Source organism: Leiobunum rupestre, chromosome 3, assembly GCF_980474605.1.
Source record: "Leiobunum rupestre chromosome 3, qqLeiRupe1.1.hap1, whole genome shotgun sequence".
NCBI lineage: Eukaryota > Metazoa > Arthropoda > Arachnida > Opiliones > Sclerosomatidae > Leiobunum > Leiobunum rupestre.
The window spans coordinates 54,898,306-54,923,949 of NC_143386.1; the positions used below are offsets into that span (position 1 = coordinate 54,898,306).

General features: G+C 37.7%; 2 protein-coding genes across 2 annotated transcripts; both read left to right on the forward strand.

The window, feature by feature from the left end:
- Positions 1-757: 757 nt before the first annotated feature.
- On the forward strand, positions 758-9,853 carry Ir7e (Ionotropic receptor 7e). The gene is made up of 6 exons (XM_090169784.1): positions 758-893; positions 2,283-2,444; positions 2,500-2,626; positions 3,055-3,278; positions 7,794-8,056; positions 9,598-9,853. Exons 1-6 carry the CDS (start codon positions 873-875, stop codon positions 9,851-9,853), a joined length of 1,053 nt encoding a protein of 350 aa, XP_090025910.1. The 5' UTR covers positions 758-872.
- Positions 9,854-11,055: 1,202 nt separating this feature from the next.
- Positions 11,056-23,874, forward strand: LOC149952666 (complement factor B-like). Its single transcript, XM_090169785.1, has 13 exons — positions 11,056-11,143; positions 11,195-11,365; positions 12,931-13,104; positions 13,170-13,250; positions 14,108-14,269; positions 14,334-14,449; positions 16,343-16,520; positions 16,581-16,745; positions 17,284-17,397; positions 21,120-21,235; positions 21,312-21,501; positions 21,561-21,825; positions 23,574-23,874. The coding sequence occupies exons 1-13, from the start codon at positions 11,056-11,058 to the stop codon at positions 23,788-23,790; spliced, it is 2,037 nt and encodes a 678-aa protein (XP_090025911.1). The 3' UTR covers positions 23,791-23,874.
- The last annotated feature ends 1,770 nt before the right edge of the window (positions 23,875-25,644 follow it).

Consider the following 25,644-nt stretch of genomic DNA (forward strand, 5'->3'; position numbering starts at 1 on the left):
ACCCAAAATATTTCAGTCTTCTTTATTTGCAAAATGCATTTATTTCAAATAATTTAATAAAACAGATATTTGACCTTTTTATTTATAAACGTATTTTATTAAAAAATATTTACCTACATTTATTTATAATATTTTTCTCTAAATAAATTAATTGTAAACGTTATTTATAAGTAACAACTGACACGAAAAAAATTTATTCGTTATTCGCCAAATGATTTTTTGCCCATCTCTGTTCGTGTGATAGGTAAAATAGGACTTTGTAAACAGGAAAATGGGAAAAAACAAGCACACTTCTCAACTCACCCCTACAACTCCTTAAAATTTTTGCATAACCTTTTGTAGCACCCTGTATTGACAGTGGCGTAAATATGGCCCCCACGGACCCCGCAATGCAGGAAGGCCACAGGGTTTCAGGGGGCCCCTGGCAAATTCCTATCAAATAATATGCTAGATACCGACTAAAACCCCGAAAAGAGTTTCGCGAGGGGGGGGTAGGGTGTCATACCTACGCCACTGTATATTTAGTCTATGGTCTGGCGCGATTGTTTATCTTGGATTTACTTGCCCATAGACATACGTTCTAAAACACCTCACTCAGCGGCGCTGGAGTAGATAAAATTTCAAATTTTGATGACGTATTTTTAACCCCCTCTCCCACTCTCCCACTCCCTCTCTTTACTTCGAGACAAACTCTCATTAAACATTTTACCGTACTGACACACTTTTGGGTCTTATGTCGCTTTTGGTTTACCCTAAAATTTCACAGTTGATCACGTTATTTTTTTCACGTTTTTCAACGCAGTTTTAACTTGCTCACTCCGGCGGATCAGAAATGGGGTGTACCGGACGACAACGGAAATTATTCAGGGCTGATGGGCATGGTACAAAAATCGGTAAGCACCTCGGCGAGAAAACCAGGGATATTCAACTTTTAGTAGGTTGGATTACGACGCTAAACCAACTTTTAGTAGGTTGGATTACGATGCTAAACCAACTTTTAGTACGTTGGATTACGACGCTAAACCAACTTTTAGTAGGTTGGATTACGACGCTAAACCAACTTTTAGTAGGTTGGATTACGACGCTAAACCAACTTTTAGTAGGTTGGATTACGTCGCTAAACCAACTTTTAGTAGGTTGGATTACGACGCTAAACCAGTAATAGAAACGCATGCCCAGCAATAAGTTAGACTGTCTGCGTGAATAGGGGAAATATATGTCGATTTGTCCATTGCGCCCTCTTTTGCAGATAAGTAGAACCTCGCGAGGAATAAGAAAATCACGTAAAATATATTTAATAACTTAAAATAAAACAATATTTATTTACTATTGTGGCTATCTTTAATCAATGTAATTAACATCAGAGGCGGCGATCGGAAAATATTTCTGTGGGGGCCCGGGCCATTATTTTTTCATCCAAAAATGCATATACTTAAATCTGAAGCAAGAAAATGTACAGCTCTAAATTTCTATATATTTTTAAAAGTGTTCTTTATAATATCTCAGCCGGCATGGATTACATTGATAATAAAAGTTAAGTCGATATCTTTAGAAAAATATCTGTGTACATGTCTAGATAATTAAGCCCTTCTTGGCCACATACTTAACGGAGGTATTTTAGGTAAAATAGGGTACACGACGGGGCGATTTTCTGTTTGAACGAATCTATCGAAATCAATTTTACGGTTACATCATCTTAATGCTACTCGCATCTGCAATCTCAAAATAACTTCTGTCAAAAGACTGAATTCGGACCCAAATAAAGGCAGTGAGATTATAAATTTTACCCTGGTTGCTATTTTTCCTCAATTTAATTACTGTGGGGGCTTTGCCCTCGTTAGTTTTTCCCTGTGGGGGCTCGAGCCCCAGAGCCCCCACGGGATCGCCGTCACTGATTAACATAGTTAATAAATAGGTTACCCAAATGGCGCATCCGTGTAATAATGATAAAAGGAGGATAGTGTTGTATATGTAAAATAGTTAACCGATTTCCCGCATGAGGACGCTATGATGCAGGGTAAAGATAGAAAACAAAAAGAAGGGTAGTTAAGCGGACGCCACGGGAACAAAGGTTCACGGCCATTGTTACATTTCGTAAGCTATTAAATTTCAATATGTTTTTACTTTAACTTGTGTGTGAGTTTTAAGTTATTTAAAACGAAGTTAAGACATAACACGTAACAAGTCTAACTTATGAACCTTATTCGTAATCGAACCTCCTAAAGTTGAATAACCCCGCCTAAACTATTGGAATTAAACGTTTTCACGTTCACGTGACGCAGGAAGCGGACATGGCTATTTCAACCATTTCCATTTCGGAGTCGAGAATGAGCGTGGCTTCCTTCTCGGACCCATACTACTACGATTCCGCCATCTTCGTATCGAGGGCCATCAACCCAGACACTTCCGGGATACTGTTTTTCCTACAACCTTTCTCCTGGGAGGTCGGTGAAAGCCAAATTATCTTCAACACAGTCAGAACCGTTTACTTCCTTCCAGGTATGGTGTCTGGTTGTGGGGGCCATTTTGACGCAATGGGCGCTAACCGCCGTCGTCAGTAAGATACTACTGGATTCCATCCCTAAGAAGACGGGTTTCAAGACCATAAGTCTTTGGCTCAAACAAAGTGATAATGCTTAACTGAATAGGGTTAACCATTGAGTTGGGAATATTAATCTAGAGGTCCAATCAAAACGTCGGATTTCAGTATTTCGCGAAACAAGTTTTTAAAAAATAATAATACTGCCATCTGCTCCCAAATGACGAGAAAACTTTATCATTCTACCCGTGGCGCCGTCTATCTCTTAATGGTTCGTTCAAATAAGACGCGTTTTCCAGCAAAAAGATTTTTTTCCAAAAATAATGGATGGCGCCACGGGTCATATGATAACGGTTTCTCGTCATTTTAGAGGAGACGGCACATTCGTAATTTTAAAAAACTGGTTTCGCGGGGAGCATATTTGATTGGATCTCTAGATTAATATTCCCAACTCAATGGGGTTAACCATAACTATATAACTATATAATTTCGCTTGGGGACATTTTCTTTCTTAGATTTAACCTGTACCGTCCCCATCGACTTCAGGTTGATCTTGGGGTTCTTTCTGCTGATGGCAAACTTGGTTGGTTGTCTGTACGGGAGTACTTTAACATCTTCGACCAGCATTGCTTCCAAATCTTCCGTAATAGACACGATCAGCGACATGGTACGAGCTGTAATTAAGGACGCGTACATCGTCACTACGCAGAAGGACTCTGTATTCGAGGACATCATCATGGTTGGTATAGCTAATAAACAAACTGGGTTTCTGGCGCGATGACGTCAAAGAGCAGAATCAGTGGCTTTAATAGGCACTAGCATAAATTGTTTTGATCTTCACGAACTTGTTAAAATGTTCCAGGAAATACGACATGCTATGGTCAAGTTAGACCTGCGCTTCCGCTATCGAAGTTGGCCGTGGTCATTCATGAGTTATACAGGAAAGGTTACCTACGAACCTTAGGGGCCATTTCACTAAGCCTACGTTAAAAACTTCTAGTCTATTTTCGCTATTTCCAATTTTTTAGTCAGAGTTCAGTTAACATAACTATCAGAATAATAATACTAATGTCCCAATTGTCGTTAAATTATGTTTTACAATGGAAATGGAGGTCGTTGAGAATATAAAAACCTATGATTAACCATGCTTAAAACTAGTACAAATATTTAAAAACAAACTTAAATTACCACCAAATTTTATAAATAATTTTCTTTAATAAAATCTATAAAAGTTTAATTTTTAAAGATATTGGAAATCGTTGGCGAACAGTAAACTTTCCTGCAATTTTAAAGTCTGGTGAATGTTATTTTTTTACCGTTTGATGGTGCTCAAAAAATGACCATTTTTGGTCACCACCGTGGTCCATTTTTAGACGCATCCCCGATTTCGGATGCATAAACGAGCCAGAGTCCCAGTAAAGTTATATAGTAGTACGTACTACCACACTGTTTTCAAACGTACATCACTAATCACAAGTAAAACAAGTTGGAAAGCCAAAATATACCTCTCCTCGGAAGAATTGTCCCTAGTGGTATTAATTTCTCGAGATGACCCTTAAAGATATATCTCCGCAATTCAGAGTTATTTACTAAAAACGTAATCCCGGTTCAATCCCGCCCGGTATAAAATTTTAATTTTAATTAAAATAATTGAGACGAAACAACCGAGTTTAATTTATTCAGAATAATATAAATTAAGTAGTTACAACAGCGAGTTAGACGTACTAAAACAATGCACAATTGAATTTAACCCTATTTACGGTACAAGTTTATCAGTTAAATATAATACGAAGCCAATTTTAATCAAAGAAATATCTACAGAGGGTATTTGTATTTTTCTCGCTTAGGAAATACTTGCCGCATCTTTAACGCTCATTTTATTTCAACACTCGCCCTTGATGAAGATACCGTAGAATAGCAATATATTCGACATCTGGTAGTGGACGACTCGTAGACTTCCTGTTGCCGTTGTGACACATACCGCATGAAAAAGACCAATACCATCCAATTTCCAATATCATATAATGACTCGCACACCCAGGAAATCAATAACTGCATTAGGAATCGTAGATGTCCAAATATCCACACCAATAAAAAATGTATTAACAAGCGAAAAACCATCACAAAGCACAGAAAGACACTTGACTAAACCACAGCTCGTATATCAATAAATGACCGTAGACGGAATAGTTAGTGCGACACCTTACCATTAACAAACAGGAATTTTCGACGTTATTATCATGAAACCGGATAAGCTAAACAACACGACGTACACACCTTAAAGTCTCCTCCAAAACTGGACGTTTTCGTGGAAACAAAATAATCACGACCCTTCCTTTGCCTAAAACCAGATACATATTATATTAAAACAAGTTGGCAAGCCAAAATATACCTCTCCTCGGAAGAATGGTTCCTAGTGGTATCAATTTCTCGACACGACCCCCAAAGATATCTCCGCAATTCAGAGTTATTTACGAAAAACGTATTCTCGGTTCAAACCCTGCCCGGTATAAAATTTTAATTTTAATTTAAATAATTGAGACGAAACAATCGAGTTTAATTTATTCAGAATATTATAAATTAAGTAGTTACAACAGCGAGTTAGATTTACTAAAACAATGCACAATTGAATTTAACCCTTTTTACAGTACATGTTTATCAGTTGAATATAATACTAAGCAAATTTTAATGAAAGAAATATCTACAGATGGTATTTGTATTTTTCTCGCTTACGAAATACTTGCCGCATCTTTAACGCTCATTTTATTTCAACGCTCGTAGACTTCCAGTTGACGTTGTGACACATACCGCATGAAAAAGACCAATGCCGTCCAATTTCCAATATCATATAATGACTCGCACACCCAGGAAATCATTGACTGCGTTAGAAATCGTAGATATCCAAATATCCACACCAAATATATTTACAAGAAGCAAAAACCTTACCATCAACAAAGCACAGAGAGCCACTTGACTAACCGCCAGCTCTTAAAGCAATTAACGTTAAATTATCTCCTTTGAATTAACAGAACTATATATAGGTCGTTAAGAAAGTGGACCACCCACAGGGTCTACCCTTTAACCCTCTAATCTCGGCTGACTGCGCTAAAACAAGATTTAACCTTTAAAAAATACCAGATTAGGCCTTCATAAATTCATTAATAAAAAAAGACTTTATTACCTATTATGCTTACGATGCCTGTCTTAATTTCAGTGAATCTAAGCAGCTATCGGTGGTTCTGTGGTAGAGCGCTCGACTGCCAAGCCGAATGGTCTGGGTTCGAAACCTGGGTGGCGCATTTGTTTTTAATCAATAGAGAAACGCTAAATTAGAATTTCTTCGATGCAATAATTTCAATTTCAATTCTATTTCAATTAAACCAAAATTTCGTACTCTATTAAATACGCTTCCGATAAAGCTGAAGGTCTAATTTTCAATAAGGCGTAACAAGTGTCGGTGGTTCTGTGGTAGAACGTCCGCCTGTCAATCAGGAGGTCTCGGGTTCAAATCCCGCCCGATGCGATCGCAAATTGATACTAAGACGAATACCGTGTACAATTGGTGGAAACCCTGCCATTGGACGTTGAGAGGTAGCATTACACTCAGCACTCGGTCCGTCCCAAAGTCATTAAGAGGAAGTTGGAGAGAAAACGCCCATATAAACACAACAGACTCAACATGCACAACCATCAGAACACAAACACAACAAATTCAACACTCACAACCTACGCATAAACATTACAAAAACGTAAAACACCAAACCGTCACGACGGTGAGCGAAAAAACACCATACAAACCAAACCGCAAATGCTTCCGTTAACGCTCACCGTCACACGGTGGTTTTGCCAACCCTTTGAGAAACTGCGTACGCAGTGATTACACTTTGCACCGAAAATGCGAACGCGTTCGCAGTCCTGACAGACAGACACACCCACAGACCCACCCACAGACCCACACACAGACCCACCCACAGACCCACCCACAGACAGACACGGTCGTTGTATAACCCCTCCTAGGGGACTTTGTCCCCTCGGAGAGGTAAAAATATCCACAGATATTGTATTCATCCGTTTAGTAACAAAACCCGCCTTATCATAATTGTCACTTTACTTTAATATTTTCCCTAAGGAAGTCAGCATGGTAACAATGCGACCCGAGTTCAATTCCTGATCACGATCAAATTTTACATTAAAATACTTAAATTTTTAATAAAATATAAGATTAATATAATTTATAAATATTTAATTAATATAACTTATAAATATTTAATTAAATATAAGATTAATATAATTTATAAATATTTAATTAAATATAAGATTATTATAATTTATAAATATTTAATTAAATATAAGATTATTATAATTTATAAATATTTAATTAAATATAAGATTATTATAATTTATAAATATTTAAAATGATGTAACGTTATAACTTTGTAAAGGACATTCGCCAAAGCTGTTTTTTAGAAAAGCACCGTAACTTAACAAGCGTTGGTGGCTGAGTGGTTAGAGTAAATCTCTTGCAAGAGGCAGACCCGGGTTCGATTCCCGGCCGGCGCTAGTAAATCGCAAATTGATACTAAGACGAAAATCGTGTACAATTGGTGGAAACCCTGCCATTGGACGTTGAGAGGTTGCATAACACTCAGCACTCGGTCCGTCCCAAAGTCATTAAGAAGAAGTTGAAGAGAAAACGCCCGTACAAACCAACAAATACAACGTAACAAACACAAACACAAAAGACTCAACCAAAACAAACTCAACAGATTCAACACCCACAACCGTCATAACATAAACACAACAAACTCAGCACCCACAACCGTCATTACATTCACACCCTACGCATAAACATTACAATAATGAAATATCCAATCAAACTGAGTTAAAACCGTCACGACGGTGAGCGTTAACGCAAAAACACCATCCAAACCAAACCCAACCGCAAATTTATCCGTTAACGCTCACCGTCGCAAGGGGTTTTGCCAACCCTTCGACAGTCCTAGCAACTGCGAACGCAGAAATTTCGAGAAACTGCGTACGCAATGATTAACCTTTGCGCGGAAAATGCGAACGCGTTCGCAGGACAGACACACAGACAGACAGACAGACAGACACGGTGATTGTATAACCCCTCCTAGGGGACAAAGTATACTTATGAATGATTACAATCTCGGTAAATTCGAGCATATATTCCGCGAGCGCCGCTAAAATAAGCGTACTTTAACTTACGCCAATTACTCTATAATTGATGTAGACTTCCAGAACTGACCACATGGCAGTCATAAAACCAATGATGCCTATGAACCAGTATTCAACACCGGAAGAAATCAAACAGGCTTTGTGGAGCGTCCTTCTCGACAAGAAGATCTTCATCTTCTACGAGAGTGGCCTTCAGAGCCTGGTGGACGGAATGCGCATTCACGGAATGCTTCACTTTTCCAAAGAGAAACTGTTCTCGGATCGCCTAGCTATTGCGTTTTCACGAAATTTCAAATGCATTCACGAAATCAACCACGAGTAAGAATTAGACCTTAAAACCCATTTTAAGCAAGAACGAAGGCGTATATATTGGACAACAGTGATTCTGAACCTCATCCTTGCATACTTGGTTGTTTAAGTTCGTTTGCTTTCTACCACCAAAGATAATATAGAACTCCGTACCCTAGATTCCAATTCTGAGAGCTTTCTGATTGACGGTTTTGTAACGAAGCGTTTATCTATAGTTGGATACCATGGAAACTATGGAGCTAATTTTTTCGGAGTTCCGTCAGGAAGTGGGTCAACGCTATTGCCTACGCGCGAGGCAGTTATTTCGAATCTAGGGTACGATGCCTATTCGCGACCGAAAACTATCGCTACGCCCCCTTTGGTACGTCATTGGACCTAGATAGGTAGCTGCTAAAGCAGACATTTTGATAAGTTTATTTAAGAAAAAAACGTTCTTATGAATTTTTATATTGTCTGTAGCAGAAGCTAGATCTTAGGCGCAACCTCGGAGAAGCTAGCGCCGTTACGCCACCTAGACTCGTTTCGCCCGCGCGTAGAGTGGCGGAGTAGTTAGCACTTTCGCCTCGTAGCAAGAGGAGCCGGGTTAGATCGCACTTTGTGGCACTGGGTGACCACTTGGAACAACACCTTCTGCGTTGAGTTTGCAAGTTCTCTCCTCACTGGTTTAAGGGGTTTTCCCCAAGCTCTTCTGTTTCCCCTTCCAAAAAAACTGGTTGAGGTTAAAGGTAATTGTAACCCGGCCACCAGTTTAAAGGCATTAAAAGTCGCTCGATAACTTGGGCCTAAGGTGGTACCTTGTGTATTAGCCAAGCTGATTATTATATTATCTTTGCTATCAAACAGACGATAGGCTCAGACCTCTCCAATGGAACTCGCTACCATTAACGTAGTGGAACTTTCGTCTCGCAGTAGGAGGAGCTGCGTTCGATCCCAGCTTGTGTCACTAGCTGAAAATTCAGAGCTACTCCTACAGCGTTGAGTTTGCAAATCCTCTCACCAGTCACCACTGTATAAAGTTGCCCATTAAATTAAAACTTGATGAGGCTAGTGTAGGGAGCTGTTGGCTCGCGTGTCATGAAGGGCTTGCCACCACCCTCGAATGTGTTTTAATCCGGCCACCTAGTTTAGAGGCATTAAAAGTTGCTAGATGACTTGGACCTAAGGTGTTGCCTTGACTATTAGCCTAGTTGATTAATAAATCGTCTAGGGTAGCGGTTCCCAAAAGGTGTTTCTCGGGTTCCGTGGAAGGGTCACAGGGGTTCCGAGAATTCACAGCGCAGCTATCTTTGTTTGTGTCAAGAGTCTTTTAAGACAAGTAAAAAAAATGAGTTGGGGTCCGCCAAAATTAGGTTTATTATTTAGGGTTCCATAGCAAATTAAAATTGGGAACCGCTGCTCTAGGGCTCGAACGTAGGAAAAAATCCTGCAGCAGGATGGGAATTTTGTAATCTTCAACTACGTTCTAAACTGTAGCGCCATTGCCCTTCAGCGCTAGGGTTATATTCCCTTCAAGGCAAGTTTCGATAGCTTTCATTGTCTTACGCATGTAGGCTTCGTTTGCTGGCCGAAACGGGATTAATTCCGCATTGGCACTACAAGATGATGAGTTCCTACCACTACCGAATGCTCATCACTGGCACCAGAAAACCTATACAGAGTTTCATCGTCTCTTCCGATTTGTACAAGTTGTTCTTGACGGCTGCAACGGGCATCGGCGTGGCCTTGATGTGGCTCATTGTGGAAGTTTTATCTCATAAAATACAGACGCAATCTAAAAACAACGCCGTCAAAAGAACTCTATCTTAGACTGAAAGTTTCCGAAGAAGGAAATTAAAAGAAAAAGGAAGCATATATGATAAACTCCAAAATGTAACTGTTCTTTTTTTCTATTGGAACAAAGTGCGTGTAGGGTAGATGTTTAAAAAATGCTCGAAACATTATATTATAACGCGATAATAAAGACATGTAACGTTATATCCAACATAATTACATTAAGTACAAAAATTGAATTTTTTCTTACTTTTTTCTATCTAGTAGAAGGATAATCCGATAATTTAGTAGTCTTTTCGGGGTTCATTTTTTTCTATTGGTCAGCCAATTTAACATAGTTCTTCTTATACAGTAACGTGGCCTTCTTGTTTAAATGTTGCTCTTACGTCACAGTCTCTTACTTTCACAAGCCTACGAGCGCGCGCTACAGTCGCGAGGAATATAGGTTTTTCTAGCGCGCGTGCAAATCGCTCGTGCGCAAAATATACTAATAAAGCTGTGTCTTGTGACTTAAGAGCGACATTTTAACTAGTTGGGCAAGACCACTTTTTATTTTACAAAAAAAACGCATTTTGATCTCAAAATATCACCCATATATTCATCATATTATTTTTCCAAACTTCAAAAATAAAGGTTTGGTTCGTCACTATGAAGAAAATACCAAGTTAAAAATTCTTACCCAAGTGTCATTATTGTCATACATCTTAAGAATGACTTTACTTAATTACTTAATGTTAATAGAACCGCGGGTATTTGATGTGGAACACCAACACTGAACTAATATTGACCGCTTTAGATATAACTGGCGCTAGTTAGTTAATATTTGCTCAAATTGTTAGGGGTATTCTATAAAGAAGGCGTTGAGGGTATATTACCTGTAAGTAGAATATTTATTGTTTCCCCAAAACTTACGACTTCGGACACGGGGTAAACTCAGACCATAGTGCCCGCGAATCGCCTTAAAATAGCTATTCGCCTTAAAATAGCTATTCTCCTTAAGTATAAACTTACATTCTTGGAAATATACGAGTCTTAGATAATTCATCGACAGAATTCCAAGAAATTAAAAAAAAAACAGTACTTATCGTTAAAAGTAGGTGTTTTCTTTGCTGATTTTTCTATAGTTCTCTTAGTATCACAGGAAGTGGATAGGCTCACTTTGGTTGCGTAATTTTTTCCGCAGTTAACCCACTTTGCCGGTTAAAGAATTCGAGCATAATTCACGCGGAACTCTTCCAATGTATCTCGCCAAGTACCGCTTCTGCTTGCTGACTTTGTATCTGGGTGGACAAGTCGTTGCGGATTGTACGTACACGGATGAGGACCGTTAGTCGCATTGGGAATTAACCATTTTCAATTTCCAAAACTCGTATATAGTGTCTAAATGTCCCTTGCTACCAGATCTGGAGAATGGGTACTACGAAGCGGTGTCCAATATTAGGGTCAAGCCCGTTTGCAATGATGGCTACTTTTTGGTCGGAAAGCAAACTGTCAGGTGTTTAAACGGGCAGTGGTTAAATTCCAATTCGTCAAAATGCTTGAAACCAGGTTCGTATTAGAATGTAGCAAAAGTATGTCATATACCTCTTAAAAACAGTGTTTTATATAACGTCACCGCAGAACCTTAGAAGACTAAGGGCACCAGCGTTACTAGATGTAAAAATGGAAATTAGGGTATACACTCTTTTATATCCTTATTTGTGAGAGCTGCCATTTTATTACAGGTCTGATTTCAAATAGTGCACGCGACGTCTCGAGCTGATGAGCACGTGCAGGCGCCCTTGCCTGTACTATTTTAAATTAGGCCTGTAATGGAATGGCCGACTTCGTAAAAGAGTGTATACGAACTCAAAAATTTTACGAGTTTTAAAAAAATGAAAGTTAATATTAAAGATCAAACGACCAAAAATTGCCGTTGTCGACTTCAAAATTTTTTTTAAACAAAAGCGACTAATAACCTTTTTGGGCTGAACATGAGAGCAAAATGTTAGTGGGTTCGAAAATTATTGAAAATAAGCTGTGTCCTATCCGAATTATAGAAATATGGTATGGTCTGTTAAAATTATTGCAAAAAGGTAAAATTATGGTACGACCAAAATTCGTAGCTAGAATTATTGAATTGTACAATAATTATGGTACGTCTGGCCCTTAAATGATTCCGGAAAAATTGGACATCGTTATAAGTAAAGGCCCTAAAACTAGTTTCACTGGCGGGGGGCCAGATACCTTAGTTACGCCACCAAGAGTGGCCCGGGCCCCGGTAAAATATAAATTCCGGGCCCCAAGAGAGCCGTTAATACTGGAGACAGCTATACTTTTTCGCAGAGAAACCCGGGAGAAGCATACCGCCTTTGCTCAAACGCGGGCCCCGGTAATTAATTGTATCCGGTTTCCCCCTCTCTTGTCGGGCCTGGCTACGCACTGCTAAGAATAATAATAATAATAATAATCAGCTCTCAATGCTGAGCAGAGCACTGCAAAATCTTTCCAAATACGTTTTTGGAAGAGAAAAAGTCAAAAAACAGTAGCGATAGCTTAAATTGTTTTTGTCTTAGCTAACTTGTTAAAATGTTCCCGGAAATTCGTCATAGCACTGCCAAATGTTTCCCGAAAAAAATTTCCCAGTATACCTTGCAATAGTTGATTTTATAAAATGTCTTTACGCTTGCCCAACTTGTTGAAATGTTGCCCTGGAATAGTTCATAAGCTCTTTGTGGGAGAGAAAACGGATCCACAGCTGAAGCGGGGAGGCAACATTTCAACAAGATGGCCAAGGTTATTTTATAAAAAGAACTATTTATGCTATCGTGATTCCTTAAAATAATTTCATCGGGGAAATATTATTTATAATATATGGAAGGCAATTTGAAAATTTTACATCGTTAAGCGGACTAAAACATTATCGTCCATTAGAATCTGCGTCAAAACCACGAAGATACGTATTTCATTTTAATGGAATAGATGACCACCAGGGATAAAGACATTAGAGTGATTCCTTGGGGATTAGCCCAGCGGATAATTATTATTTCTATCACAAATAAATTTCTATCAGACTTTATATCTATGTGCTATATCTATCATATCAACGATAAAATCTGTCATACAATCCTCAGAAAACCAATGTCCACCTCCCCGAAAGCTGGACAACGGTAAAATATTAATTGCTGGTACAAAAATTGGCACGACCATTATTTACTCCTGCAACGAGGACTATTTTCTGATCGGAGAAAACAAGCGGACTTGTACCGTGCAAAGATACTGGTCGGGTGTCCATCCCCATTGCCATCGTACGTAATTTGGTAATATCCCTGCACCAAAAAACAAAGATCAATTAGAGAATAACTCTTTACAGCGAAAGACCGGAAGCCTGAAGAGGTGGTAGAAATGCTGAGGCATCACTTGGATACCAATATCACGGCCTTGAACTCCACCGGTAAGCGCGCTAACTTATATCATAAATAGATTAATTAAGAAAGGAATTCCACTTTGGCATAATACAGTTTTTATTTTTTTAATTTTAAATTTTTTTAAAAACTAGTTTCGCTTTCCCGTTCGGGAACATCATCAGATCGATTCATAATTTGCTTAAAGGGGAAAAAATAGGGGGAAACCTAGGATCGATTCCGATGCTTTTATTTATCGTAGATGGCGCCAATTTAAACGTTTTCGTTTTGCTCAGTAACTACTAAACCTATTTAATCGAGGTTTTATGTAAAAAATTGATTATTTGAAAATTCTACGTTTCAAACTGGTGGTGACATCTAGTAAGACTTCGGGTATTTAAAAATCGAACCTTTAATGGCTAGTGGCGGCGCCAGGGGTTGGCCAGGTGAGCCTCAAAATCGTACCACATACCTTTCACCCTAAGAGGGACTTGTATCGCTGGTAGTTATTTAATTGTTTGAATGTGATGCGGCTTTTTTAAGAGCGCGCCATCTCACGGAAAGTAGAGGCAGTTTTGAAGGTACACGCGCCTTTAAAAAAAAATGTATTGTAGAAGCTGGCTCGCGCACTACTTTTTATTTTAATTTCGTAAAATAAAGAATTTGTACGCACTAATTTCTGTAAAAAAGTCCGCATCATTTTTAAAACCTTTTTTCAAGTCCTTCTTGAGGTGAGTGGTCTGTAATTGTACCCAGGGGGCCAAAAATTAAAAATAAACGAAAAATTTTGGGATAACATTTAAATTCCTTAAAATTCCACAAAGATTTAGTTATATGACGCATAGCATAAGTGATATTATGCGCATAGAAATTAAAATTTTGAAAACTGCTTATCCTTAACCCCAAGCCGCACACGGTCGAATCTTGGGTCCCGAGATCTACGAAGTTGGATTGGATCTCTTTTTCCTCTTGGACCGTTCCAGCAGCGTCGACCCCTATGATTTTCAATCTGCCAAGAAATTCGTCATTAAATTGGTCAAAGTGTTCAAAGGAAACGAGAACAGAGCGAGTATGGGCTAAAGCGAGTTCGCGCTTGTTAAAATAGTTCACGATTTCAAAATGTGTCGTTATAGATGGTACCAGAGTGTCTGTAATAAGTTTCGGCACAAAGGTCAAAGTTGAGATTGACCTGGCGGATGCTACTTGCAATAGCGTAAACGTGACGGTCAGTCGCATTGAACAAATACAGGTATACGTTTCTTTTTTCGATTTATTTCAGCGATAGCTTAAAGCAAAAGCGACATAAGACCCAAAAGTTGCCAGATCGTTATCTTTTCCACTGACAATTTTGAGAGCTTGTCATAAAAAAATTTAAAATTTTATGCACTCCAGCGCCACCAAGTGTGGCGTTTTCGAGTCTCTATGCGCGAGTGAAGAGAAGAGAGAAAATCACGCCAAGATAAATTAGCCCATAGACCAAAGAGAATACCTCCAATACATAGCCATCTAGTTGGATTTGTGCTTTTGCAGTCGATGGTGAGACTAGCTTTCAGTAGGCGTTTCACTCGCGCATAGAGGTAGAGTGTAGATTAATCTACAATCCATGGCGATACGTTCGCAGTGTCGCCATATTATTTTGTTCGAAATATATAGAAAAATGGCGGACTTTTGTCTCTAGGACTATTTTCATTATACTTCAAAACGGCAGCGTGGCCTTCTAAAGGCCCATTTTCATGCTCGCTGGTAGCGGGTAAAAATCGACAAAATCCGCTTCCGCTACACACTTTTTCACTTTCCGCGTCGATCTGTTTTAAACAGATATTTTAGATTAATTCTCACGCTTGCGAGTGGCGGATGCGAATTTTGACGATTTTTATCCGCTACTAGCGAGCATGAAAATGGGCCTTAAGGGCTGGTTTTCATTAGAACCAAATCGCCATGAGCGGTTTTAGTTTGTTCGAGGTCTTGTGCAAAATTGAAAGCGCGAGGCCCCTTTTCATTGTTTAAATTCAAGCAATTTAAGTTGCTGCGACGGACATACAAGAAAAACTGGTTGCGTAAATAAGCATTTGCAGAATTTTATAGATTATATTTGGTTTGATTATATAGCAGAGTACACGACGAGGGTATTCTTTTTTAAACTAAAACAGAAATGTTTGCGCACATTCTTGCGAACTGAATCTTTGCAAGGTCGATATAACTTTGAAGCGAGAGGCCCATAGAATGATAGATGAGCGAGGCCCCGTGCATTTGCACCGGTTGCACCTGCCTAGAACTGCCACTGAGGGTGAGCGTTGACTAGGGCTGTGCGAGTAGTGGTTTTAGGCAATAGAGTCGGGTACCGAGTATCTGAAAACTTTTTCGTCGAGTGTCGAGTCGGTTAGTATTTTTGGCGAGTCGGGTAATCGAGTTCTCGATTAAGCCAAAAATTTCTTTATTCGAGTAGTCGAGTAGTTACAAAAACATTCGAGTACTCGATCGAGTTTTTTTCGGGTAATTTTCTTTAATTATTAATAATGGTATTCTTGATTATTCAAAACTGTATTAAACTTGATAACGAATTTAAAACTTACCAATTCATAGATAAGTTGACTGATTAACTCTATTATTAAACATTTAAACTACTAAATTGATACCTAAGTAACCTAAGCGCCGTAACCGCCAAAGCGTCATCCGAATTCAAGGAGACGAAAAGAAATATAGTAATATCAGAGCGTCGCGTTGAAATTATTGCGGCGGAAACACAAAATTTTGTAAAATACTCGAATAGTCGAGTACCCGAACCCGATGGGGAAAATAATAACCCGACGAATTCAGCAAGGTGGCTTATTCGAGTATTCGAGTACCCGAATATGTAAATTTTCTATACTCGATAATCGACGAGTATTGCATTTTTGTTAATCGAGTTACGTACCCGACATAAAAATATGTCGGGTACTCGATGATGATCGAGTACTCGCACAGCCCTAGCGTTGACGCAAAAATAGTATAAGCCTTGGCGAGTCACTTAACGTTGGGTTCGTTTTACGGGCGTAGTGGAAATCAAGCTTTAGGTTCAACTGGGATTTTTCGCGTCGAGGCTCGCAGTCGTGGGTTTTTTCCCTAGTGAAAACTAACCTTAAATGATATACCGCGTTTTCAGGGCGAAGGGGGTGGTACGGCAATGCAACCCGCGCTCTCTAAAGTCTTAGAGTCAGTAGGGTCCCTCCGACCGAAGGCCAAAAGGGCCTTGTTCTTATTGACTGATGGAGAACCTAACGAATACAACCTAAAGGATACTGAACCGGAAGATGTGGCAAATTACTTAAAGACCAAGTTGGGTATGAAATTTGATGGTTTGAAAATTAGTGAGCCCCTCATCATAGTTGCTTAATATTTAGGATTTGAAATTTATTCCATCGGAGTTGGGAAGGACATAAGCAAACAGAGACTGATCCAAATCGCTTCTGAGCCACCCATTAATCACGTATTCGTGTTGGACAAATACAGTAAATTCAACGCTATACTGGACTACATTCAAAAGCCTCTAACAACTACCCCCGCTCGTAAGTTTAATAGTTTATCACCCTTGAACAATTGACTCTCAGCCTCTCAGGAACGCTTCCCAGTGGCGAACCTAGGGGGGGGGGGGGCAGCATTTCAATTAGTGCCTGAAAACCAATAGGATGAGTAGAATTTGTTTTTTATTTATTTAGAGTAATAGTAATAGTAATACATTTTGGTTACAAATTTGTTTTATAAATGATTTAGTCCTCTAGATAAGATTTTATCTTAGTGTAAAGAGTTTTATCTTAGTATAAAGACTTTTTTAGTGTAAAGAGTTTTTGTCTTAGTGTAAAGAGATTTTATCTTAGTTTAAAGACTTTTGATTTAGTGTAAAGAGTTTTTGTCTTAGTGTAAATAGATTTTATCTTAGTGTAAAGAGTTTTATCTTAGTATAAAGACTTTTTTAGTGTAAAGAGTTTTGTCTTAGTGTAAAGAGCTTTTATCTTAGTGTAAAGACTTTTGTTTTAGTGTTAAGAGTTTAGGTCTTAGTTTAAGCTATCCTTAACAGAGATAATAGTTGCCAACGTTTATTCTCAGCTCCTCCACTGGGCCTTGACGCTTGTGGATTTTTGGGTGATCGTGAAACCGAAGAGAGGTACGAGACCAAATCGAGACAATACCCTTGGATGGCCGCCATATACATTTTCCCAAGTAAAGACTTTATAATTATTTTCTTAAAGTGACGATTCTAGCTTATCGATCAGGAGTTTATTCGTCTAACTTGGAATGCTTATCTTACACCGGGAAAGATTTAGTAGGTAGTTATGACGTCAAATCTTGTCTGAATCTTCATTGGTTCAAAACCAAAAAAAAAATAGATAAAAATTGACAAATTAAATTAATTTTATGATATTTGATGAATTTTGATTAAAATATGTAAAAATTGATCAGAATCGGTAAAAAAAAGCGAAATATGAAGATAAAAAAGTTGTATTTGCCAACTAATCGCCGAATCGACGATAATAAATTATTTTTATCAAAATTAATAAAATGGAATTAAGTTGTTTAAATTTGATCAAAATTAACAATTTCAATTAGAATTATTATCATTATTTTTTACAGGGGGAACCCTTAGAAGTGCTCAGATTCCCATGTTATTTTCAAAGGGAAAATATACATACTGTGTTGTCAAAAACATTTTCGGTTGCCATGGCAAAACTAATGCCCATTGCAACTTTTCCCTTTGTGAAATTTCATATTACCATAAGTTCTACACACGGTCACACCCATATAGTTTCAACAAAATCGGTGATTATCACCTCGGGTAGTCTCCTCGTAAGATCACGTAACGTGTTGTCCATCGATGCCGCTGCCGAATCCGACATAACACTTCACCCATAAGGTTTAGAAGAGTTAATTCGATATGTCAATCAATAGGAAAAATTAAATCCTCAATAGCCCAATATTCATTTTGCCACTAAGGGGCCCACAAGTTGGTAACTTGAACATTTAATAATTTAAGTAGATTTTCGACTTAAAATGTATACATAACTTTTTAAATTAGGACCGATTTGTTTGAAAATTATATTTTTAGTTAGTATAAATCCTTTTTGAACTACTTATTAAGTTCCATTAAGAAATTTTAATTTAATTGATACAGGCGCCATCTAACTCCAAAAACCGTTCTCGTTAGTCTAAAAATTAATTTAAATTAATGTGTTCACGTTTCGCTTCCTTATTTCCAAAACCAGGTAATTCGAAAAATTCGGTTAGTCTAAAAATTTATTTAAATTAAGGTGTTCGCGTTACGGTTCCTTATTTACTATACCAGTAACTCGAAAAATTCCTCTTGGTTTTATTAAGTTAATAATTGAATATTTGTTAAAATTGAAATTTAATATTTAAAATTTATTAATACATCGGGGGATTGTGTGTCCGTGACATCTTGTTCATTTAGTTTCTAATCCCTTTCAGCAAATGTGAAAAATAGAAAATTGACATCGGTAAAGATGGAATTACAAAATATTATTCCCATTCGACTATAGTTTTGGGAATTTTTTTTGGTTGGTGCCTGTGGAATCAAGGATGATCAATACCTAAAAAAGATAAACAATTGCTTGAAAAAAAATTCTACTAAATATTTCATAAATATTTCCTTACCTTTATCATATTTTTGTCGCTGAGCCTTAGTAACCTTTTTAACATTTGAAGCTTTAAAATAGTTATGATCCTCTAAATTCATTTTATTTAAGTTATGTCACGTGTTAGGTTAAAGCCGCTAAACAAAGAAAAAATTCGTGGAGTTTTCTAAGGAATTTCGAAAATATCCGCCATATCGTTCCTATTTGGTTCTAGAGAGGGCGCCCCTTTTTCTGTATCTACCCCTTTTCTCCCGTAGTGGGAGTTGTAGCTCACGGTACAGGAAACGATTTCGCTCAACCTTTCCATTCCTTCTCTGATCTTCCATAGACAATTTATTTATTGTCTATGGATCTTCCTTGGTGGAATAAAGCGCCGAAATAGCAGGTTGGGAGAGCCTTATGCTATACTTTAGACGGACTGAAACATCTAAAGGGGCAAATTCAAATTACTGGGTTCGGCCCAGGGGCGTAGGAACCGGGAGGGGCAGTGGGGGCAATGCCCCTCCCTAGAATTTTGCTGGGAGGGGCAACTAATGTTATTGCCCCCTCCAACCTTTGGTCAGTTGAAATCTTCAAAAAGCTCAAATTTTCATTTTAAAAGCATATACAGTTTATAGAACCACAACTGTGTTTAAATTTCAGTCTTTTCCCGCCAATTTACGTAGTTGTAACAAGTACACATGCATTCGGAGAAGCTACACTCCATTAAAAATTAAAAACCATTCTCCAGACCCCTTTTCGTTTATCTTTGCCCCCTCCAACTTCTAGAACGTTCCTACGCCCCTGGGATCGGGTATACGTGGTAGGGCGAGTGAGTGCGAAATATTAAGTCGACGTAATAAGGGGATACGAGGATTAACAAAATAACAACTTTATCTTTAAGAAAATTAGTACGAAATACAAATCGCAACTGTACAAAAAAACTTAAGGGAAAGTACCACGTACAAGCGAAATCCGAGAAGGGTTCGCGAACTTTCACGGGTACAGTCACTCGTGATGATATCCAAGAGATAGACAGATAAATATACATTATACAAAATTTCCACAACTGATTTTAAACAAAATTACAATTATACATTTATGAAATTAATATTAATCGTTAAGTAATTAATTATACTGTTAAATAGTATAGAATAAACATTAAATTTATTCAACAGTGCCTTGGGTATTATTCTAGCTGATTATTATCATTATTATTATTAAGAGGAACAACGTCAGATTAGCCAACGATAGAACGGGCAAGGTAAGCACCCGAAATAAGATATGTATGAAACCAAATTAATTTCAGAAAAAAACAGGTACAGACCATTCAGGTTAAACCGCAATCCAATCGGTGATACACAATGCTCATTAGGTATACATTTTTATATAATTTTTAACATATTTGCTATTCATTAGAATAATAATAAATTATCAGTGAAACCCGTTAATTTTTTTCTGATTTAGATCCAATTGGATTTGGTTCAATAGGTTATTAAATTTAAGAAATGTGAGATTGATTTTGCCCTCTCAATGCATGGACCAGCGTATAAAATTAATAATTTAAATGTGGAAATATTTGAGTTCTAATATTTTTAGTGTATTGTAATAGTATTTTTTTCGTATTTTATTAATGTATTTTCCAAGTTTTGTATTTTGTGTTTATTTTTGTACATTCCAATATCCGGCCACCATTTTTCGCACCAAAAAGATGAATTGGGTTTTGTAATTGAAAGAGACAGCAGAACGAGAAAAGATCTGGTAGCGGATAGTTAGGGGACGACCAAATGCCCCAACTGTAGTATATAATATATAGTTATAGCAAGAATGTATTGAAGTTACTAAGAATATTTCAGCATAGCATTAAACCCTGGTACCATCCTCGCAGTTTTTTTCGTCTGCATTTAAGGGGCATTCAAAGTCATACGATATAGCAAACTTGAATGGGAAAGCAGACGAATTTAAGCTACAAAAGCTGCGAGGATGGGAATCAGAATCCTGTAGTCCAATATTCTTAGTCCCTTCAATACATTCTTGGTTATAGCCATAGCAATTAATGCGCGATCGAGTAGTTCTGCAGTAGTCCCTAAAAAATATGTAAAATTATTATTCTATAAGCTTAGAATAAAAAGAAAAGCTCTCCCGCGGTCTGGTAGAATCCCGCGTATATAGAAAATTCTACAGTCCCCTTAGATTCTCGATCCATGCTCTATGGTCCCGGCATCTGACCATAGGGCAGGTTAAGCATTCCAAGTTAGATGTATGGATTCCTTTAACAACGTAAAGACAAGCGGTGATTTTTATCCCATGTAGATCCTCCGAAAGGACAGATGAAGTTCTGTTCCGGAGTCGTCATTAGCGACCAATGGATCTTGACTTCCGGGATTTGCGTCCAACAACACGTCGAAGAGCAATCCAAAAAAGTTCACGTAAATAACTATATAAATACACTTATAACGGGGTCTTATATACTGAGCAAATTTGAACTGATATCGTCTGATGTAGATAACCGTCTTTCTGGGAAGCGAAAATCTATCATCCGATGAAGGGTTAAACTTCTACGCTAACAATTTTACTCTATCCCCGCTTCAAGATACTAAGCTTCTGCCCGAACTTCGGCTGGCTCTGATCAAACTGGACAGGAAAATACCTATGAACGGACTTATCAGACCTATCTGTCTAGCAAATCCAAATGGTAACTTCACTGAAGCGGTGATTTCGTTTATGGTACGCTAACGAGTGACTTTTTGACAGCCTTCGATATAACGTCTTTCCAAAACGAAGCGAACGCTAAATCTAGCATCGAAGGATGGGGAAGCATGGCCAGCCACAAGGCCGATAAGAAACTACACTTGGGTGCCGCTTACGTCTCGCCTGTGTCACATCGAATCAAAGTGGACAAATTCAACTTGGAACCGGACTGCAAAAGGTTCTTAGGTCGAACCTACAAGCCTCAAAAGGACAAGACTGGTTTCGACGTCAGTGTCGTGGCTGATAAGATTCTTTGCGTTGGAAATAGGTTAGTTCATCCATGGGACAATAACCGATAATAAGGCATGACGTATCTAGCAAAAATGAATAATTGTGGCGCTGTCCATCAGCCTCATCGTAAGTAATATAATTTGTATAAGTATGACTAGTTTAATGATACTCTGTTGCGGGAGCTATTGCGTAATGTGAATCTACGGGAGAGAACACTCGTCGTCACAACCTACTTATCTTTTCGTTGGTAAAATAACTTCCAGATTAGTGTGATGATTATAAATACCAGCGGAAACGCGTATTCAAAAACATTTATTTATTTATTTCTTTATTCAAAAATATTTACATTCAGAAACGAAGGGGATTGTTCCTAATTGTTAATTTTATGTTCTGGTTCAATAATATCAAATTTGTCATTATTTTGCCAAGTTAACGTTATATTAATTTTCAATAAGCTTTTTCTCATACTTTGGGCAGCTTTACCTAGCACTTCCAAAGAGTAGTAACAGCTCTCAATACTTAGATAGGTAATGATTTATATGGTCATTGGCGAAACAAACTGTTATTACAAAAATTAGTGTTGGGAGAATAGGAAGTGCCATACTTATATGCAGGCCCGTACATGGGGGGGCGCCAGGGGATGCTCAGCGCCCCCAAATGAGTACTTGAGCATCCCCAATCCGACCCAACCAAAAAAAATCGATTGCTCAATTACCGAAAGATATGATCTAAAATATTTGTATATTAATCAAAAAAGAAAATTACTTTTACTAGCGAGCTAGTATCAGTAGATATTAGAAACGATTTTACTATAGTTTTGGAAAATTGCTTTCGCGCGTCTCACTGTACCAGAAAAACTTTTCAATTGTAGAAATATTGAACCAGCTTATCAAAAATGTTTTGACGGATATTTTAGGGCTACAACCGGATACACGAAAAAGAGAAAAGTGATTAGACGATATTATAACAAACATGCACAGTGGTGGCGCCAGGGGCAGGCTACGCAGGCTACAGGGTGCACTTGGACTAATACAGGAACTTTTCGGAGTAATAGAATTTCTTTAACAAGCGCAAAACCCTCTTCTTCCTATCCCTCTATCAGGAAAAATATGCGCAAAAGCGACGACGCATGTGCAAATGTGTCACAAGGGGCATCAATGTTTAAAAATCTATAGATGCCAAAATTCCGAACTCTGTTTTTTTTAAATGACCTCTCCTTGTGATAACTTCGGGAGCAGGCCCCTCTTTAGACCTTTTGGGGCCCTGGGCTAAATTATTTCTTAAGACCTTTGCAATCCCCAACGGTCAGCCTTTGTGTATCCGTTATCTAAATTAAACTACGCAATAATCAACCAAAAACCTTTAATTTCAAAAGGATAACATAGGCCTACTGAAAATAATAGTTTTACTGACAGTGACTCGCTGTTAGGTTTTAGAAATTGTATGTAACGTATGTGGCGATGAGTCAAATTACATTAGACGTAACTTAAGGATACATAATATTAAACGAGAATAAATAATATTTAACCAACTAAACCCCTTTCCGGGGACCCAAAACTGGCTGGGAGCCCTGGGCTGTAGCTCATTTAGCCCAAGCCTTAAAACGGCCCTGTTCGGGAGAGGGATTAGAAGAAGTGTTTTTACGTTTAAAAAGAGCCGAACAGTCCCTGAATTAGTTAGTCCAAGGGGTTAATAAGCGTTGGAAATCTTTTATTGACCCAAGGATCGTCGTTGTCTTGCAAAGAAGTTCCGTTTTCTAATCTTCGCGTATAATTTCAATTACAGGGAAGAAGGGTTGAGAATCGTGCGTAGAAAGTCGTCCATCTGTTCCGGAAACTATGGTAGCCCTCTGGTGACTAAAGACCACCAAACTAAGAGATACACTCTATTGGGAATCCAAAGTAGCCGATTTGGTTGCTCCGACATCAAAAGCTATTTTTTGCAGGTCAAATACTTCGCCATTTGGCTGGAACGCACCACGGGAGTAACAAATCAGCTCTAAGGAAACCATTTTTTTTATAAATCATTTCTTTATATAACCACTTGATATAAAGCTACTACATTGCGTTGTTTAGTAAACTTTCACACGACTAACAGAAATAAAATTGCTTTCGTAAATATTTGTCTGTGCCGATTTACTGTTGTCTTGGCAAACCATTAGAAAGTAGAAAAATGCCTCCCCTATGAAAGAGATAATAGCCAGAATGATACCGATGACCCATATCATCAAGGCCGTTCTTATTTCCACCAGTTTCAGTTCCCGGACCACTCCCGGAGCTTCGTCGTTGCTGTCGAAGCAGTGTTTAAGGCGTAACTTCGTAATCGGCGGGTAGATGTAGTCCATTAAGTCGGCTTGTACAAACGTATTGACCCTGAAATGGAAATTTCCCTCTCAACACAGTAATAAAGGTCATTTCAAAGTCAAACGAAGACCTTTTTAAAGGATAGGTGACAGCGCATTCCCGATCTTGTCAAGACGGGAAAGAATGTCATAGTGCTGTTTGGCGCCATCTATACTAGGACCCTCAATTACGCATACTTTGAATTTTTAAAAATATATGTAACATTATTTTAATCTAACAATGTATTTCTTAGAGGTTAAACCACCCCTCGAAATCTTGTAGGAATGTAAATTGTATAAAATAAATTAAGCTAAGTCTACACTCACAAGTGAACTACCCGAGTTGTTACCCACCGATTTTGTTCAAACTCGCTGGTTATGTAGACCCCTATATATATTGAAAAACTATAAAGGGAAAAGTTTCAATGGCTATCCGTTTTGCCATGGCAACTGAAAATAGTTTTACAACTCAGCACGGATAATTTTCAATGTAAAATAACACGGGAAAATTGCAGATTGGAAACTTTTAAAAAATATTTTTTTTCTTTTTATATAAAATTTATAATTGGGTCATTTTCGAACTGTTTTGGTAAACTACGAGTGAATTTGGGTAAATGCAAGTAATTTTTTGGTAAAATTCGTTCATAAGAGGAAATTAATAAGTTTTAAATGCTTATTTAGGGGTCAAGTTAATTCTTTTGGTATTTATTCATATATATATATATATATATATATATATATGAATAAATACCAAAAGAATTAATTTGGGTTAACTTGAAAATTTTAGATAAAATCAAGTAAATTTAATTAATTTCACCAAAACTTGGTGAATCGCTAATTCGAGTAAAATCAAGTAGACTCTATAGTGAGACAAAAGCGAATGAATTGGTAGATTTTTAATTATTTAGTAATATCATTTTAAAATAAGTGATTAAGCGAATTTGATGACAGAAGCTGAATTTGAAATAATAAATATATTTTTTATTATATATTGAGGTTATTCAAGAATTGATTTATATTTTCGAAAAAAGGTTAAAATGTTTAAATTGCTTAGTCTTAAGTACAAAAATATTTTTCCAAAACAATAACATGAAAAGGTCGAAATTGTGCTAATTATGATGTGCAGAAGCAAAAAATCACTGGAAAGACATGTGGTAATCATAGTAAAGCAGGTAAAGCATAATATTGCCCTACAAAGAGCGCATTTTACAAATACACGAAACGGAGGAGCTGCGAACGTAAAACAAACTTCTTTTATGGAGTAAAAAGAACCTTTTCGTCCCACAGTCCTGAAAAGAACCAACAATACTGTATCATTGGCTTGAAGATTGGCGCTGGCAACTGGTTATGAAGTAGCGAATGATGATGTTATTTCTGGTAGTAATTTCATCGACAGGATTTTCAGCCGAAACTCACGAGTTGCTGTGAAATATATTTGTTTCGCCAAATATTTTAGCTGTCGATGTAAGGTGGTGTCTAATGGCTGACAAATGGACGTTGTTTTTTCAGGAATTA